Raw genomic sequence first — 18,935 nt, 5'->3', positions numbered from 1 at the left:
TTTTCCAGCAATTGTTTACAGATTATTTAGCTTATTATTCACTGTATCACAATTCCAGTGGGTCAGAAGGTTACATACACTAAGTTGACAGTGCCTTTAAACAGCATGGAAAATTCCAGAAAATTATGTCATGGCTTTAGAAGCTTCTGTGGATGTATTTCAAGGCCTACCTTCAAACTCAGTGCCTCTTTGCTTGACATCATGGGAAAATCAGAAGAATTCAGCCAAGATCTCTAATGTTAAAAATTGTAGACCTCCACAAATCTGGTTCATCCTTGGGAGCAATTTCCAAATGCCTGAAGGTACCACGTACCAGCTGTGGTTGCTGATGCATATATGGTTGAATCATCAGCATACATGGACTCACTTTGTTTAATGCCAGTGGCAGGTCATTGGTGAAAATTGAAAAGAGTAGAGGGCCTAGAGAGATGCTCTGTGGTACACCACACATTACATTTTTGACATTAGAGATGCTTCCATTAAAGAAAACCCTCTGTGTTCTATTAGATAGATAGCTTTGAATGGCAGAGGTTGAAAAGTCATCGCGCATACGTTTTTTCAACAACAGTTGAATAATATCAAAGGCTGCACTGAAATCTAACAATACAGCTCCCACAATCTTCTTATGATCAATTATATTCAACCAATCATCAGTCATTTGAGTCAATACAGTACATGTTGAGTGCCCTTCTCTATAAGCATGCTGAAAGTCTGTTGTTAATTTGTTTACAGAGAAATAGCATTCTATTTGGTCAAACACCATTTCCAACAGTTTTCTAAGAGCTGGCAGCAAGCTGATAGGTCTGCTGTTAGAACCAGTAAAGGCCTCTTTACCAATCTTGGATAGAGGAATTACTTTGCTTCCCCCCAGGCCTGAGGACAAAGACTTTCCTCTCGGCTCAGATTAAAGATATGACAGATAGGAGTGACTATAGAGTCAGCTACCATCCTCAGTAGCTTTCCATCTAAGTTGCCAATGCCAGAAGGTTTGTCATTGTTCGTCATCAATAACAATAATGTTTCCTCCTTAACTTTACAAAATGTAAAGTTCCAATGCTTTTCTTTCATTATTAGTTTTTTATGCATGAATATAATGGCTCACTGTTCGTTGTTGGCATTTCCTGCCTAAGTTTGTCTACTTGTCCACTTTGTCCACAGTTTGTCCACACAATGAAATAATCATTAAAATAATTGGCAACATCAAAATGGTTTTGTGATGAATAAACCATCTGATTCGATGAAAGATGGAGTTGAATTTGTCTTTATACCCATAATTTCATTAAAATACTCCATTTTGTTTCTTCCATAATTCTTTATATGATTGATCTTGGCTTCATAATACAGTGTCTTCTTCTTTTTGTTGAGTTTAGTCACATAGTTTCTCAATTTGAAGTAAGACAGCCAGCCAGATGTCCAGCCAGACTTATTAGCCACTCCTTTTGCCCCATCTCTTTCAACCATATAGTTTTTCAATTCCTCATCAATCCATGGAGCCTTAACAGTTCCAACAGTCAGTTTCTTAACAGGTACATGTTTATCAATAATTGGAAGAAGCAATTTCATAAATTCATTAATTAAGTGCCTGTATGCTCCTAATTAATCACATCAGACCAACAAATATTTTGAGCATCATCCATATAAGAGTCACAGCAAAATCTTTTGTATGATCTCTTATACACTATTTTAGGCCCAGCTGTTGGAACTTTGGCTTTCCTGTATATAGCCACTATATTGTGATGAATGCATCCAATGGGTACGGATATGGCTTTAGTTCTACCTGGAACCAGAGGTTTCTTCATGAGAGGGTTCTAAATGGAACTCAAAGGGGTTATCATACAGGGACAAATCAAAGGGTTCTCCCATCTGGACATCTGTAACCAGAGGGTTCATGACAGGGTTCGATGTAGAACACAAATGGACAAAATTAAGAACTCACAAGGGTTCCTTGTGAGAGGTTTCTAATGACAGGAACAAATGACAGAATGTCTATTGGTTCTAATTTTTTAACAATCTGTATTACACCCCAAAGATCCAGTGGCAAAGCAGGAAGTTCATGCCACTGATAAATAACTAGTCAGGTAAACTACTAGTCAGGTAAAACTACCAGTCAGGTTAAACTACTAGTCAGGTAAAACTACTAGTCAGGTAAACTACTAGTCAGGTAAAACTACTGGTCAGGTAAACTACTAGTTACGTAAACTACTAGTCAGGTAAAACTACTAGTCAGGTAACTTTTTTTGTACAAAATCCTAACCATATTTGTAAGTTGGTTTTTGAAAGCAGCTTGGAATTGAAGAAAGCATCGGAAGCATGGAGATATTAGTGGGATATTGCATTTTGCAACACACGTTTGAAAACATGTGATTAAACTAAGCTTCAGGCATCATTAATGACGTACTTCTGATAAAGTGATACATTGGCACACTGCTTCGAAGTTACCTGCTTAGTGATTTCGACGCCTCGGAACTTCGGTATTAAACGTAACATCACTACTGGTTACCAGTGAAAACACAACAAAGGCTAGTCGGCCAGCACAAACAGTTAGACCAGGCTGGTCAGACCAGCATAAGCAGGTAGACCATGCTGGTCAGACCATCATAACCAGCTAGACCAGGCTGGTCAGACCAGCATAACCAGCTAGACCATGCTGGTCAGACCAGCATAACCAGCTAGACCAGGCTGGTCAGACCAGCATAACTAGCTAGACCAGGCTGGTCAGACCAGCATAACCAGCTAGACCAGGCTGGTCAAACCAGCATAACCAGCTAGACCAGGCTGGTCTAACCAGCTAGACCATGCTGGTCAGACCATCATAACCAGCTAGACCAGGCTGGTCAGACCATCATAACCAGCTAGACCATGCTGGTCAGACCAGCATAACCAGCTAGGCCATGCTGGTCAGACCAGCGTAACCAGCTAGACCAGGCTGGTCAGACCAGCATAACTAGCTAGACCAGGCTGGTCAGACCAGCATAACCAGCTAGACCAGGCTGGTCAAACCAGCATAACCAGCTAGACCAGGCTGGTCAAACCAGCATAACCAGCTAGACCATGCTGGTCAAACCAGCATAACCAGCTAGACCAGGCTGGTCAGATAAAGTTGACCAGCACTGACCAGCACGGACCAGCTTGAAATGCTTGAAATGCTGGTCTATGCTGGGGGTTTTAAGCTAGGAGGTGCTACATTATCTCACCTGAATCAAAAGGGTTCACTTCTGGTTTCCAGGAGTCCACTGGTCCCACTGTGTAGAGGATTTTAAACAAGCTGAGCATTAGCAAGGTCAAAGGCATAGCATAGCACTCCCCCTTCTCAGGATATACTGTGTGTATAACACTTCATAACAATCAGGACAATATCTGGGACTGTTATGACATATTATCACAATAGAAAGGCAAAGCAGCAGTCTACAGTGTGGCTTAGTCTCGTCCCCAGGCTCAATACTAGCTAACCCTGACCCACTTTAGTGTAACCTCGTCCCAGGCTCAATACTAGCTAACCCTGACCCAGTTTAGTGTAGTCTCGTCCCCAGGCTCAATACTAGCTAACCCTAACCCACTTTAGTGTACCCTCGTCCCAGGCTGAATACTAGCTAACCCTAACCCACTTTAGTGTACCCTCGTCCCAGGCTGAATACTAGCTAACCCTAACCCACTTTAGTGTACCCTCGTCCCAGGCTGAATACTAGCTAACCCTAACCCACTTTAGTGTACCCTCGTCCCCAGGCTCAATACTAACTGGCGGTGGACAACATTATGATTAGTACAACTAACAATGGCAAACTGGAACCTTTAGAGCTACCCACCTCTAGAGTGGTGAAACTTTAAGAGCTACCCACCTCTAGAGTGGTGAAACTTTAAGAGCTACCCACCTCTAGAGTGGTGAAACTTTAAGAGCTACCCACCTCTAGTGTGGTGAAACTTTAAGAGCTACCCACCTAGAGCTACCCACCTAGAGCTACCCACCTCTAGTGTGAGTTGTGTCTTTAAGAGCTACCCACCTCTAGTGTCAGTTGTGTCTTTAAGAGCTACCCACCTCTAGTGTGAGTTGTGTCTTTAAGAGCTAACCACCTCTAGTGTGAGTTGTGTCTTTAAGAGCTACCCACCTCTAGTGTGAGTTGTGTCTTTAAGAGCTACCCACCTCTATTGAGAGTTGTGTCTTTAAGAGCTACCCACCTCTAGTGTGAGTTGTGTCTTTAAGAGCTACCCACCTCTAGTGTGAGTTGTGTCTTTAGTGTGAGAGCTTTACCCACCTCTAGAGTGGTGTGTCTTTAAGAGCTACCCACCTCTAGAGTGGTGAATCTTTAAGAGCTACCCACCTCTAGTGTGAGTTGTGTCTTTAAGAGCTACCCACCTCTAGTGTGAGTTGTGTCTTTAAGAGCTACCCACCTCTAGTGTGAGTTGTGTCTTTAAGAGCTACCCACCTCTAGTGTGAGTTGTCTTTAAGAGCTACCCACCTCTAGTGTGAGTTGTGTCTTTAAGAGCTACCCACCTCTAGTGTGAGTTGTGTCTTTAAGAGCTACCCACCTCTAGTGTGAGTTGTGTCTTTAAGAGCTACCCACCTCTAGTGAGTTGTGTCTTTAAGAGCGACCCACCTCTAGAGTGGTGAATCTTTAAGAGCTACCCACCTCTAGTGTGAGTTGTGTCTTTAAGAGCTACCCACCTCTAGTGTGAGTTGTGTCTTTAAGAGCTACCCACCTCTAGTGTGAGTTGTGTCTTTAAGAGCTACCCACCTCTAGTGTGAGTTGTGTCTTTAAGAGCTACCCACCTCTAGTGTGAGTTGTGTCTTTAAAAGCTACCCACCTCTAGTGTGAGTTGTGTCTTTAAGAGCTACCCACCTCTAGTGAGTTGTGTCTTTAAGAGCTACCCACCTCTAGTGTGAGTTGTGTCTTTAAGAGCTACCCACCTCTAGTGTGAGTTGTGTCTTTAAGAGCTACCCACCTCTAGTGTGAGTTGTGTCTTTAAGAGCTACCCACCTCTAGTGTGAGTTGTGTCTTTAAGAGCTACCCCCCTCTAGTTAGTTGTGTCTTTAAGAGCGACCCACCTCTAGAGTGGTGAATCTTTAAGAGCTACCCACCTCTAGTGTGAGTTGTGTCTTTAAGAGCTACCCACCTCTAGTGTGAGTTGTGTCTTTAAGAGCTACCCACCTCTAGTGTGAGTTGTGTCTTTAAGAGCTACCCACCTCTAGTGTGAGTTGTGTCTTTAAGAGCTACCCACCTCTAGTGTGAGTTGTGTCTTTAAGAGCTACCCACCTCTATTGAGAGTTGTGTCTTTAAGAGCTACCCACCTCTAGTGTGAGTTGTGTCTTGTGGCTCGGGGTCTGTGGACTGGGGTGCTGGAACATACAGACAGAGAATATAGATTCGTCATTGATCCAAAGACGTGACCATTTTTCATTCAGCCAAATGTTTGGATGTGTGTAGTAGTATTTTCTGTTGGATGAGCTTGAAAAGCCTCATCCTGCAGGTCTCAGTCCTGTTGGTCTCAGTCCTGTTGGTCTCAGTCCTGTTGGTCTCAGTCCTGTCGGTCTCAGTCTTGTCGGTCTCATTCCTGTCGGTCTCAGTCTTGTCAGTCTCAGCCCTGTCGGTCTCAGCCCTGTCGGTCTCATTCCTGTCGGTCTCAGAAACCAGCTCTTCATTTAAGATGTAGATGCCTTCAACAGTTTCACCAAACCTAACCCTTAACCTAACCCCAACCCCAAGTCCTGTTGGTCTAACCCAAACCTAACCCCAACCCCAACCCCAACCCCAACCCCAACCCCAACCCTAACCCAAACCTTCAACAGTTTCCCCAACCCCAACCCCAAACCTAACCCTTAACCTAACCCCAACCCCAACCCTAACCCAAACCTAACCCCAACTCCAACATTTTCACCAACCCTAACCCCAACCCCAACCCTAACCCCAAACCCAACCCTAACCCTCACCCTGATAGAACTAACCCCCACCCTAACCCCAACCCTGACAGAACTAATCCCCACCCTAACCCTAACCCCAACCCCAACCCTGATAGAACTAACCCCAACCCCAACGCTAACCCTATAGAACAGATGGGTCCAGGCACTATAATCTGCAGCTCAATGTCCTGAACTGTAGATGCCAGTTGAGCTCGTGTCTTGTCGTGGGTCCGTAAAGAGCTTGGTTTGGTTTGTGCATTGAGACGTGTGTATTGGTAGGAGTACTGTGATGCACAAAAGCAAACCTTTAGAAAACACCCGAACCACACGGTGATGGACAATTCTTGTTTTACAAAAACAAACTTCACGAGCAAAATAAAGTGAATGACTTAAAAAAAGGTTTGATTCAAAAATAAAGATTTTGATCAGCCACACCATACAGTATGTGACTGACTCATATTGCATGTATGAAAACAATCAAATCTTTATCTTTCAATGTATATAGGGTTGCACATTTCCAGTTAATCTCCCCAAAATTCCCAGGTTTTCCAGAAATCTCAGTTGGATGTTAAACGGAATCAGAAAGGAATAAGAAATGTCAAATTCCAACCAACGATTTCAAAAAATCAGAAAAGGAAAAAGAAACTTACGGTACTGTCCAAAGTTATAATACCAGCGTTCATACTCGGAGATATCAGGCCTGGGGTCGCGGGCTACACAGGAAAGGGTTTTTACATTACGTTAACTATAATGTTAGTATCACCACCGTGGGCATCATACTGGCTCAGGATGCACACATTTACATGCTTATGATTGGTCAGATCTGTGGCTAAACCAATCACAGACCAGGAAAGAGAAGAACCTTTTAACCTGGGTCATGTTCATTAGGGCACACTGTAGCAAAACAAATATAAGGGTTTCTTAATGGACAAGGGCAGGTTGTCCCTCCTTGTTTCAGTCCATTTATCTAAGCTTTGGTGCCTAGTGAATGTGACCCAGACTTATTCCCATATATGTAGACTCTATGCCCTTAATGTAAACCATGCCATACGTCCTTCATATACCAGCGTGTGGTATACAGACACATCTGGAGAGATGTTGGTATGGAATATACTTACAGTGGAATCATAGTCCTGCTCTACATGACACCTGAGTATATCAGTCAACACACCAGTATGGATTGATCTTTACATGCTACGTACACTGATATGAACAGATGTAGATATGTAGTCCCTGGTAAAGTAATTACACAAGCACGGTGGAGAAAGCACTCAGCGGTCGTTTAAACATTTTCTACACTCTGTCATATCACAACAATATAAATTGTATTACAACCATTGAGTTAAATGTGTCGTATACATCAGTTGTACAACCTGAGTGTGTTATGGTGCCCTCTGTGGTGCAGTACCGCGCTGCTCTGAGAGGGGGCAGTAGAGGACGCCTGTGTTGCCGCTGTGTCTGGTAAGGTGGTGGTTACCTGACTTACCTGTCATCTCTGGCGCTGTCTCCGCCTCGCTCCATGTGTAGCCTGAATCTGGAGCTGCTTGACTTACGTCTGAATGTACAGCAGAGAGGGAAGACATTATATTAGTAAAGGATAAGACGGTCGATAAGAGTCGGGCTTAGTTCCATTTCAGTTCTGAATTCCAATATATTTGAAATACATTGGACACAGGGCACTTGTAGACAATTGACATGTATTGAAATGGGTCTTGACCACTACTCTGGTGTACAGTACCAGTCAAAAGTTTGGACACAGCTACTCATTCCGGGGTTTTTCTTTATTTGTTACTATTTCTTACATTGTAGAATAAGAGTAAAGACATCAAAACTATGAAATAACGTATATTGAATCATGTAGTAACCAAAGAAGTGTTAAATAAATCAAAATATATTTTATATTTGAGATTCTTCAAAATGTTAACCCTTTGCCTTGATGACAGCTTTACACACTCTTGGCATTCTCTCAACCAGCTTCATGAGGTAGTCACCTGGAATGCATTTAAATTAACAGATGTGCCTTGTTAAGTTAATTTGTGGAATTTCTTTCCTTCTTAATGCATTTGAACCAATCAGCTGTGTTGTGACAAGGTAAGGGGGTATACAGAAGATAGCCCTATTTGGTAAAAGACCAAGTCCATATTATGGCAAGAACAGCTCAAATAAGCAAAGAGAAATGACAGTCCATTACTTTAGGACATGAAGGTCAGTCAATGGGGAACATTTCAAGAACTTTTAAAGCTTCTTCAAGTGCAGTCGCAAAAACCACCAAGCGCTTTGATGAAACTGGCTCTCATGAGGATCGCCACAGGAAAGGAAGACCCAGAGTTACCTCTGCTGCAGACAATAAGTTCCTTAGAGTTAACTGCACCTCAGATTGCAGCCCAAATAAATGCTTCACAGAGTTCAAGTAACAGACATCTCATTGATCTCAACATCAATTGTTCAGAGGAGACTGTGTGAATCAGGCCTTCATGGTTGAATTGCTGCAAAGAAACCACTACTAAAGGACACCAACAAGAAGAAGAGACTTGCTTGGGCCAAGAAACAAGAGCAGTGGACATTAGACCGGTGGAATTTGCCCTTTGGTCTGGAGTCCAAATGTGACATTTTTGGTTCCAACCGCCGTGTCTTTGTGAGATGCGGAGTAGGTGAACGGATGATCTCTGCATGTGTGGTTCCCAGCGTGAAGCATGGAGGAGGTGGTGTGATGGTGCTTTGCTAGTGACACTGTCAGTGACTTATTTAGAATTCAAGGCACACTTAACCTGTATGGCTACCACAGCATTCTGCAGCGATATGCAATCCCTTCTGGTTTGCACTTAGTTCCACTATCATTTGATTTTCAACAGGACAATGACCCAACACACCACCAGGCTGTGTAAGGGCTATTTGACCAAGAAGGAGAGTGATGGAGTTGATGACCTGGCCTCCACAATCCCCAGACCTCAACCCAATTGAGATGGTTTGGGATGAGTTGGACTGGAGAGTTAAGGAAAAGCAGCCAATAAGGGCTCAGCATATGTGGGAAATCCTTCAAGATTGGTGGAAAAGCATTCCAGGTGAAGCTGGTTGAGAGAATGCCAAGAGTGTGCAAAGCTGTCATCAAGGCAAATGGTTGCTATTTGAAGAATCTCAAATATAAAATATATTTTGATTTGTTTATCACTTTTTTGGTTACTACATGATTCCATATGTGTTCGTTCATAGTTTTGATGTCTTCACTATTATTCCACAATGTAGAAAATTGTTTTAAAAAATAAAGACAAACAATTGAATCAGTAGATGTGTCCAAACTTTTGACTGGTAGAGGGATTAAAAGCCAACACTCAGAATACAATAACTAGATGGGTTGATACTGTGAAATGTTTTACAACAGTGCGTTATGAAGATACTTTAATCAAGTTAGTTTAGGATTTACATTATGCTTTGATGATGACCAATTTTAGCAGAACGTTAACTAGATTGGTTTTTGAATTGTTTCAAGCATTTAGTCTTTGTTATGAAGTATTTATGATAAATAATTTATGTTAAAGTATTCTTATTTAGGAGGAATGATTTTCCTCCTCTTTTAGTACCTGTTGGCCGTCTCGCTCCAGGGTACCAATCAGGTCGTGCGAAGGAAGTGGGCGGCCTATCCCTACGAGCCAAAGCTGAGAGGGGGAGGGGTAAGATTAGAATATTGCGTTCATGATGGACAAGCAGTGTGATGATATGTTGTGATGTCATCACTCAATCTGACCAGTGTATGTGTTTATATCATCACTCTGACCAGTGCACCATGTGTTCTCTATAAAACAATAAAAAGCAGCATTATTAGTGAGGTATACACATGTTGCTCAATACTCATATAGGGCCAGTTAAAAAAATGGAGAATCTTCATTGATTTTAAACTAGGAGTAGATATATGACACTAGGTTGAAGGTTGTTTAGTGATATATGACACTAGGTTGAAGGTTGTTTTGTGATATATAACACCAGGTTGAAGGTTGTTTAGTGATATATAACACACGGTTGAAGGTTGTTTAGTGATATATAACACTAGGTTGAAGGTTGTTTAGTGATATATAACACTAGGTTGAAGGTTGTTTAGTGATATATAACACTAGGTTGAAGGTTGTTTAGTGATATATAACACTAGGTTGAAGGTTGTTTAGTGATATATAACACTAGGTTGAAGGTTGTTTAGTGATATATAACACCAGGTTGAAGGTTGTTTAGTGATATATAACACTAGGTTGAAGGTTGTTTAGTGATATATAACACCAGGTTGAAGTTGGTTAGTGATATATAACACTAGGTTGAAGGTTGTTTAGTGATATATAACACTAGGTTGAAGGTTGTTTAGTGATATATAACACTAGGTTGAAGGTTGTTTAGTGATATATAACACCAGGTTGAAGGTTGTTTAGTGATATATAACACTAGGTTGAAGGTTGTTTAGTGATATATAACACCAGGTTGAAGGTTGTTTAGTGATATATAACACTAGGTTGAAGGTTGTTTAGTGATATATAACACTAGGTTGAAGGTTGTTTAGTGATATATAACACTAGGTTAAAGGTTGTTTAGTGATATATAACACCAGGTTGAAGGTTGTTTAGTGATATATAACACCAGGTTGAAGGTTGTTTAGTGATATATAACACTAGGTTGAAGGTTGTTTAGTGATATATAACACTAGGTTGAAGGTTGTTTAGTGATATATAACACTAGGTTGAAGGTTGTTTAGTGATATATAACACTAGGTTGAAGGTTGTTTAGTGATATATAACACTAGGTTGAAGGTTGTTTAGTGATATATAACACTAGGTTGAAGGTTGTTTAGTGATATATAACACCAGGTTGAAGGTTGTTTAGTGATATATAACACTAGGTTGAAGGTTGTTTAGTGATATATAACACACGGTTGAAGGTTGTTTTCTGCACAGTCTTGCAGGTCTTCTCATACAGCTGCAACTGTATATGCGTTTGTAAATCAAAACCTTTCTTGAGTTGGGCTCTGGGATGGTGCAACTGTTGAGAATGTGAGCCTATGGTTGTGTGGGGGGAAAGGGTTGAGTGTGTATGAGTGTGTGGGTGTATGTGTGTATCCCACAACTGTTGAGAAGGAGTAAAATATGTTAGGGACAATAGAGGATGATTCACAACAATTGTTTGCTAATATAATAATTGCTTGTAATAATGTAATTTTGGTAATGGTGAGACTAGTGAGAGGTAAAATCGTTTTCATTAATTTCCTACATTACTACAAATATTAATAGCTAATTATGGAAAATAAGAAACAGGATTTTAAGAATATATATATATTTTGATGGCTATATATAATACAATTCGAGGTGAGGGCGATGGAAATGCATTTGGCGGTTGATCTACTTCTGTTCTGTAGGGGGGTCTGCTGGGCATTGGGATGACAACCCAGCTCGGGATGAGGAGGGCTTTCAGCGGGTGGAATGGTGGGGACCAATTGGAGGTTTACTTAGTAGCAATGCAAATATCATGGTACAGCTACAGTATATAGACACTCAATCATCATGTTACTTTTTAATGGTACGTTTACAAACATATATTTTGATAAATAGAATTGAAAGTTGTGTCTCATTATGATAGGTGGTGAAATAAGTATAGCCAGTTGAATTGAAATGAAATGGCCTTGCAGATAGTATGAAAAGACCATCAGTATTTACCTGGCTAAAAGAGAAGGAATATAATATCTATTATTTACAGGAAACTCATTCAACAATTTTAGATGAAGTTTTGTGGAAAAAGAACTGGGGGGCAAAATATACTTCTCCCTTGGGCAAAGAAATTCAAAAGGGGTGATGGTTTTAATTAACAATAATTTTGATCCAAATGTGCAAAATGTCAAAACAGATCCTCGAGGTAGAGTTACAGTCTACTCAATCTCCACTAAATGAAACTAATTGTATGGATTTTTTCCCTAATAATAATGTAAAATTAACATCTGTAAAGAAAGACACATGTTAAGGCCAAATGACAGAGGAGGAACTGCTTGAGGCAATTGGGGCCTTTACGGATGGGAAAACTCCAGGCCTGGATGGCAGACCAGTGGAAGTATACAAAACTTTTTCTGATATACTCAGAGGACCATTGTTGGCATGTTTTAACCACTCCTATATAAATGGTAGATTATCAGACACACAACAAGAAGGTCTGATATCATTATTACTGAAACAGGACCCAAGTGGTATATATAAAGATCCAGTCCATTAAAGAAATTGGAGACCTCTTACACTTCAGTGTTGTGATGCAAAAATCCTAGCAAAATGCTTGGCGCATAGAATTAAAAAAGTATTGTCAGACATTATTTATCCTAATCAGAAAGGTTTTTTACATGGACGATACATTGGAGATAATATAAGACAAGTACTGGAAACAATAGAATACTAAACCAGGTCTGGTATTCATAGCTGATTTTGAAAAGGCTTTTGATAAAGTACGACTGGAGTTTATATGTAAATGCCTGGAATATTTACATTTTGCTGAATCTTTTAGAAAATGGGTTAAAGTTAAGTGTAGCAACCAGCAGGTGTAAAATAGTAAATAATGGCTACATCTCAGAAAGTTTGAAACTAGCTAGAGGAGAAAAACAAGGTTTTCCACTATCGGCATATTTGTTTATTATTGCCATCAAAATGTTAGCTGTTAAAATTAGATCAAACAATAATATTAAGGGATTAGAAATCAGTGATAAAAAACTAAGGTGTCATTATACGATGATGATTTAAAAAAAAAAAAAAAAAACACAATTAGAGTCTCTCCACAGCCTCTTAGAGGATCTAGATACTTTTGCTATCCTCTCTGGATTAAAACCAAATTATGATCAAATTTTATATTGTATTGGATCACTAAACAATTCAACTTTTACATTACTATGTAGTTTACCAAATAAATGGTCAGAGGGAGATGTGGACATACTCGGTATACAAATACCAAAATAAATAAATGATATCCCTCCAATACATTTTTATTGAAAGATAGCAAAAATAGATAAGATCTTGCTACCATGGAAAGGAAAATACCTGTCTATTTATGGAGAAATCACCCTGATTAACTCTTTAGTCATATCACAGTTTACCTATTTGCTTATGGTTTTGCCTACACCTAGTGACCTACTTTTTAAATTATATGAACAAAAAATATTCCATTTGATTTGGAACGGTGAGCCAGATAAAATGAAAAGGGCCTATTTATAGAATGAATATGGAATTGGAGGGCAGAAATGGTTAAATATTAAAGCATTAGACCTCTCACTAAAGGCATCAGTCATACAAAAGTTATATTTAAATCCAAACTGGTTCTCTAGTCAATTGGTACAAATGTCTCATCCTATATTCAAGAATGGCCTTTTTCCCTTTATTCAGATTATACCTGCCCACTTTCAGGTGGTGGAAAAGGAAATAATGTCCAAAATATCGTTATTTTTTAAACAATCCTTAGAAAGATGGTTGCAATTTCAGTTTAATCCACCTGAAAAGACTAAACAAATAATACAACAAATATTGTGGTTAAACTCAAATATACCAATTGAGTAAAAACAAATGTATTTTTGAAAGAAATGTTTAAAAAAGGTATAATCTTTGTGAATATCATAACTAGGACAAGTGGAGTTATGTCACACATGCAGCTAACACAGACATATGGAAATGTCTGCTCCACCCAAAATTACAACCAATCATTGCAGCATTACCACAAAAATGGAAGAGGCAAGTAGAAGGGGGAAAAAGTAAGGAACTTGTTTGTCGGCCCTGTATTAAAGAACATAAAAGGTTAAAGAAAAGTGTGATAAATAAAAACATATACCAATTTCATTTAAGGACCAAAAAACGGACAACTGTGCCATATAAATTGCAAAATAGTTGAGAAGAGAATTTTTCAATTTTCAATTGCACAAGGTTTATGAATGAATTGATACGCTGGATTCAAAACTTCGAATTTTTCATTATTATTTAACTAGGCAAGTCAGTTAATTAAGAACAAATTCTTATTTTCAATGACGGCCTAGGAACAGTGGGTTAACTGCCTGTTCAGGGGCAGAACGACAGATTTGTACCTTGTCAGCTCGGGGGTTTGAACTTGCAACCTTCTGGTTACTAGTCCAACTCTCTAACCGCTAGGCTACCCTGCCGCCCTATTTAAATTACTATAGAAAATTCTTGCAACCAATAGAATGTTATTTCTATGGGGGATACAATCTTCCCAGCTCTGCAGATTCTGCTGTGAGGAGGCAGTCATTAGATCATTTTTGGGGGTATTGTCCATATGTAGCTAGTTTTTGGTCACAGGTCCAGGAATGGCTGCAGATAGCAATACTGGGTGATTTGAAAAGCCACGGTCAATCAATCAATAATATAATCATTATTTTTGCAAAAATGTTAATTTTTTTATTTACAATCTGTAGAAACTATGAGAATAGAAAGGTTCAATAGTTTTGTGAAGCATCACAGCACAGTTGGAAAATATATGGCAAATAGAAATCCAATATGGATGGTGTAGAGAGGTAGATGGGAGGGGTTGAATGGAGCTGAAGGGTGGGACTGGATGGTGTAGAGCGATAGATGGGAGGGGTTGAATGGAGCTGAAGGGTGGGACTAATAGCAAGATAAACCATGTAGAACATACAAAATAGATTGTGTCTAAAATGTGTATAAGATGTATAAACTGAAGGTAGAAGCCTAAGTGTTTATTGGTTAACTCCAATTGGGGGATCGGTGGTAGGGTTTGGGGATAATAAAGGTATATTCTAAAAAAGTATGTATGTCTATATAGGTATGTGTATGTAGATACAGTGGGGCAAAAAAGTATTTAGTCAGCCACCAATTGTGCAAGTTCTCCCACTTAAAAAGATGAGAGAGGCCTGTAATTTCCATCATAGGTACACTTCAACTATTATAGACAAAATGAGAAAATCACATTGTAGGATTTTTTGTGAATTTATTTGCAAATTATGGTGGAAAATAAGTATTTGGTCACCTACAAACAAGCAAGATTTCTGGCTCTCACAGACCTGTAACTTCTGCTTTAAGAGGCTCCTCTCTGTGTGTGTGTGTGTGTGTGTGTGTGTGTGTGTGTGTGTGTGTGTGTGTGTGTGTGTGTGTGTGTGTGTGTGTGTGTGTGTGTGTGTGCGTGTGTGCGTCCTTTCCCAGTTTGATTAATCACTATAAACTAAATTTCAGTAACTGTACTCAGATATATAAAGTGCAACAGGATCCCTCAAAGGTTTTGAGTAATGGCAACAAGGTGGCTGTACACACTTACTGGGGTTGTTCTGTTGCTGCTGCTGGTTCCTCTCCGCTGGGAACATCTGTACAACTCGGTTGAAAGCTGCTCAGTAATGGGAGAGAGGGAGAGAGGGTGGGAGGGAGGGAGGGAGAGAGGGAGGGAGAGAGGGAGAGAGGGAGGGAGAGAGGGAGAGAGGGTGGGAGGGAGAGAGGGAGAGAGGGAGAGAGGGAGAGAGGGAGAGAGAGAGGGAGAGAGAGAGGGTGGGAGGGAGTGAGGGAGGGAGGGAGAGAGGGAGAGGGAGGGAGGGAGGGAGGGAGGGAGGGAGAGGGAGGGAGGGAGGGAGGGAGGGAGGGAGGGAGAGAGGGGAGGGAGGGAGGGAGGGAGAGAGGGAGAGAGGGTGGGAGGGAGAGAGGGAGAGGGAGGGAGGGAGGGAGGGAGGGAGGGAGGGAGGGAGGGAGGGAGGGAGGGAGGGAGGGAGGGAGGGAGGGAGGGAGAGGGAGGGAGGGAGGGGAGAGAGGGAGAGGGAGGGAGGGAGGGAGCGAGGGAGGGAGGGAGGGAGAGAGGGAGAGAGGGAGAGAGGGAGGGAGAGAGGGGAGAGAGGGAGGGAGAGAGGGAGAGAGGGAGGGAGGGAGGGAGAGAGAGAGAGGGAGGGAGGGAGAGAGGGAGGGAGAGCGGGAGAGAGGGTGGGAGGGAGAGAGGGAGAGAGGGTGGGAGGGGAGAGAGAGAGGGAGGGAGAGAGCGAGGGAGGGAGAGAGGGAGAGAGGAGAGAGAGAGAGGGAGAGAGAGAGAGAGAGGGAGGGAGGGAGGGAGAGGGGGGAGGGAGAGAGGGAGGGAGAGAGAGAGAGAGAAATGAAGGCTAATCCATGAGAGAAATTGCCAAGAAACTGCAGATCTCGTACAAAGCTGTGTACTACTCCCTTCACAGAACAGTGCAAACTGTCTCTAACCAGAATAGAAAGAGGAGTGGGAACAAAAATAGACTGACGAGTTTCAGAAGAAAGTTATTTGTTTCTAGCCATTTTGAGCCTGTAATCAGGCCCCAACCTAATAACCCAGGGTGGCCCTTACCTATAACCCAGGGTGGCCCCTACCTATAACCCAGGGTGGCCCCTACCTATAACCCAAGGTGGCCCCTACCTATAACCCAGGGTGGCCCCTACCTATAACCCAGGGTGGCCCCTACCTATAACCCAGGGAGGCCCCTACCTAATAACCCAGGGTGGCCCCTACCTATAACCCAGGGAGGCCCCTACCTAATAACCCAGGGTGGCCCCTACCTATAACCCAGGGAGGCCCCTACCTAATAACCCAGGGAGGCCCCTACCTAACAACCTAGGGAGGCCCCTACCTATAACCCAGGGAGGCCCCTGCCTAATAACCTCATAACCCAGGGAGGCCCCTAACTATAACCCAGGGAGGCCCCTACCTATAACATCTAACCGAGGTTGGCCCCTACCTATAACCTCTATCCCAGGGAGGCCCCTACCTAATAACCTAATAACCCAGGGAGGCCCCTACCTAATAACCTAATAACCCAGGGAGGCCCCTACCTAATAACCTCTAACCCAGGGAGGCCCCTACCTAATAACCCAGGGAGGCCCCTACCTATAACCCAGGGAGGCCCCTACCTAATAACCTCTAACCCAGGGAGGCCCCTACCTAATAACCCAGGGAGTCCCCTACCTATAACCCAGGGTGGCCCCTACCTAATAACCCAGGGAGGCCCCTACCTATAACCTCTATCCCAGGGAGGCCCCTACCTAATAACCTAATAACCCAGGGAGGCCCCTACCTAATAACCTAATAACCCAGGGAGGCCCCTACCTAACAACCTCTAACCCAGGGAGGCCCCTACCTATAACCCAGGGTGGCCCCTACCTAATAACCCAGGAGGCCCCTACCTATAACCTCTATCCCAGGAGGCCCCTACCTAATAACCTAATAACCCAGGGAGGCCCCTACCTAATAACCTAATAACCCAGGGAGGCCCCTACCTAATAACCTAATAACCCAGGGAGGCCCCTACCTAATAACCTCTAACCCAGGGAGGCCCCTACCTAATAACCCAGGGAGGCCCCTACCAATAACCCAGGGAGGCCCCTATCTCTAACCCAGGGAGGCCCCTACCTATTAACCCAGGGAGGCCCCTACCTAATAACCCAGGGAGGCCCCTACCTAATAACCTCTAACCCAGGGAGGCCCCTACCTAATAACCTAATAACCCAGGGAGGCCCCTACCTATAACCCAGGGAGGCCCCTACCTATAACCCAGGGAGGCCCCTAACTAATAACCTCTAACCCAGGGAGGCCCCTGCCTAATAACCCAGGGAGGCCCCTACCTAATAACCTCTAACCCAGGGAGGCCCCTACCTAATAACCCAGGGAGGCCCCTACCTAATAACCCAGGGAGGCCCCTACCCCTAATAACCCAGGGGGCCCCTACCTAATAACCTCTAACCCAGGGAGGCCCCTACCTAATAACCTCTAACCCAGGGAGGCCCCTACCTAATAACCCAGGGAGGCCCCTACCTAATAACCCAGGGAGGCCCCTACCTAATAACCCAGGGAGGCCCCTACCTAATAACCTCTAACCCAGGGAGGCCCCTACCTAATAACCTCTAACCCAGGGAGGCCCCTACCTAATAACCTCTAACCCAGGGAGGCCCCTACCTAATAACCCAGGGAGGCCCCTACCTAATAACCTCTAACCCAGGGAGGCCCCTAGCTAATAACCTCTAACCCAGGGAGGCCCCTACCTAATAACCTCTAACCCAGGGAGGCCCCTACCTAATAACCCAGGGAGGCCCCTACCTAATAACCCAGGAAGGCCCCTACCTAATAACCCAGGGAGGCCCCTACCTAATAACCTCTAACCCAGGGAGGCCCCTACCTAATAACCCAGGGAGGCCCCTACCTAATAACCCAGGGAGGCCCCTACCTAATAACCTCTAACCCAGGGAGGCCCCTACCTAATAACCTCTAACCCAGGGAGGCCCCTACCTAATAACCTCTAACCCAGGGAGGCCCCTACCTAATAACCTCTAACCCAGGGAGGCCCCTACCTAATAACCTCTAACCCAGGGAGGCCCCTACCTAATAACCTCTAACCCAGGGAGGCCCCTACCTAATAACCCAGGGAGGCCCCTACCTAATAACCTCTAACCCAGGGAGGCCCCTACCTAATAACCCAGGGAGGCCCCTACCTAATAACCTCTATCCCAGGGAGGCCCCTACCTAATAACCTCTAACCCAGGGAGGCCCCTACCTAATAACCCAGGGAGGCCCCTACCTAATAACCTCTAACCCAGGGAGGCCCCTACCTAATAACCTCTAACCCAGGGAGGCCCCTACCTAATAACATCTAACCCAGGGAGGCCCCTACCTAATAACCTCTAACCCAGGGAGGCCCCTACCTAATAACCTCTAACCCAGGGAGGCCCCTACCTAATAACCTCTAACCCAGGGAGGCCCTTACCTAATAACCTCTAACCCAGGGAGGCCCCTACCTAATAACCTCTAACCCAGGGAGGCCCCTACCTAATAACCTCTAACCCAGGGAGGCCCCTACCTAATAACCTCTAACCCAGGCAGGCCCCTACCTAATAACCTCTAACCCAGGGAGGCCCCTACCTAATAACCTCTAACCCAGGGAGGCCCCTACCTAATAACCTCTAACCCAGGGAGGCCCCTACCTAATAACCTCTAACCCAGGGAGGCCCCTACCTAATAACCTCTAACCCAGGGAGGCCCCTACCTAATAACCTCTAACCCAGGGAGGCCCCTACCTAATAACCTCTAA

At 43.3% G+C, this 18,935-nt stretch overlaps 1 protein-coding gene across 10 annotated transcripts in view; it reads right to left on the bottom strand.

Moving 5' to 3' along the window:
* vit (vitrin) overlaps window positions 1-18,935 on the bottom strand; it is an 89,628-nt gene that overhangs the window by 17,172 nt on the left and 53,521 nt on the right. For 5 of the 10 annotated variants that reach the window (XM_042305661.1, XM_042305664.1, XM_042305663.1 and 2 more), the window contains 6 exons: window positions 15,173-15,238; window positions 9,472-9,546; window positions 7,371-7,448; window positions 6,544-6,606; window positions 5,285-5,332; window positions 3,195-3,242 (listed from right to left, as the gene is read on the bottom strand). In XM_042305661.1, the coding sequence (XP_042161595.1) occupies window positions 3,195-3,242; window positions 5,285-5,332; window positions 6,544-6,606; window positions 7,371-7,448; window positions 9,472-9,546; window positions 15,173-15,238 (378 nt within the window). The remainder of the gene's footprint in view (window positions 1-3,194; window positions 3,243-5,284; window positions 5,333-6,543; window positions 6,607-7,370; window positions 7,449-9,471; window positions 9,547-15,172; window positions 15,239-18,935) is intronic. The other 5 variants (XM_042305662.1, XM_042305666.1, XM_042305665.1 and 2 more) reach the window with 5 other exon arrangements.

This window comes from Oncorhynchus tshawytscha, linkage group LG24 (genome assembly GCF_018296145.1).
Source record: "Oncorhynchus tshawytscha isolate Ot180627B linkage group LG24, Otsh_v2.0, whole genome shotgun sequence".
Taxonomy (NCBI): domain Eukaryota; kingdom Metazoa; phylum Chordata; class Actinopteri; order Salmoniformes; family Salmonidae; genus Oncorhynchus; species Oncorhynchus tshawytscha.
This window is presented reverse-complemented; position numbering and strand designations above follow the sequence as displayed.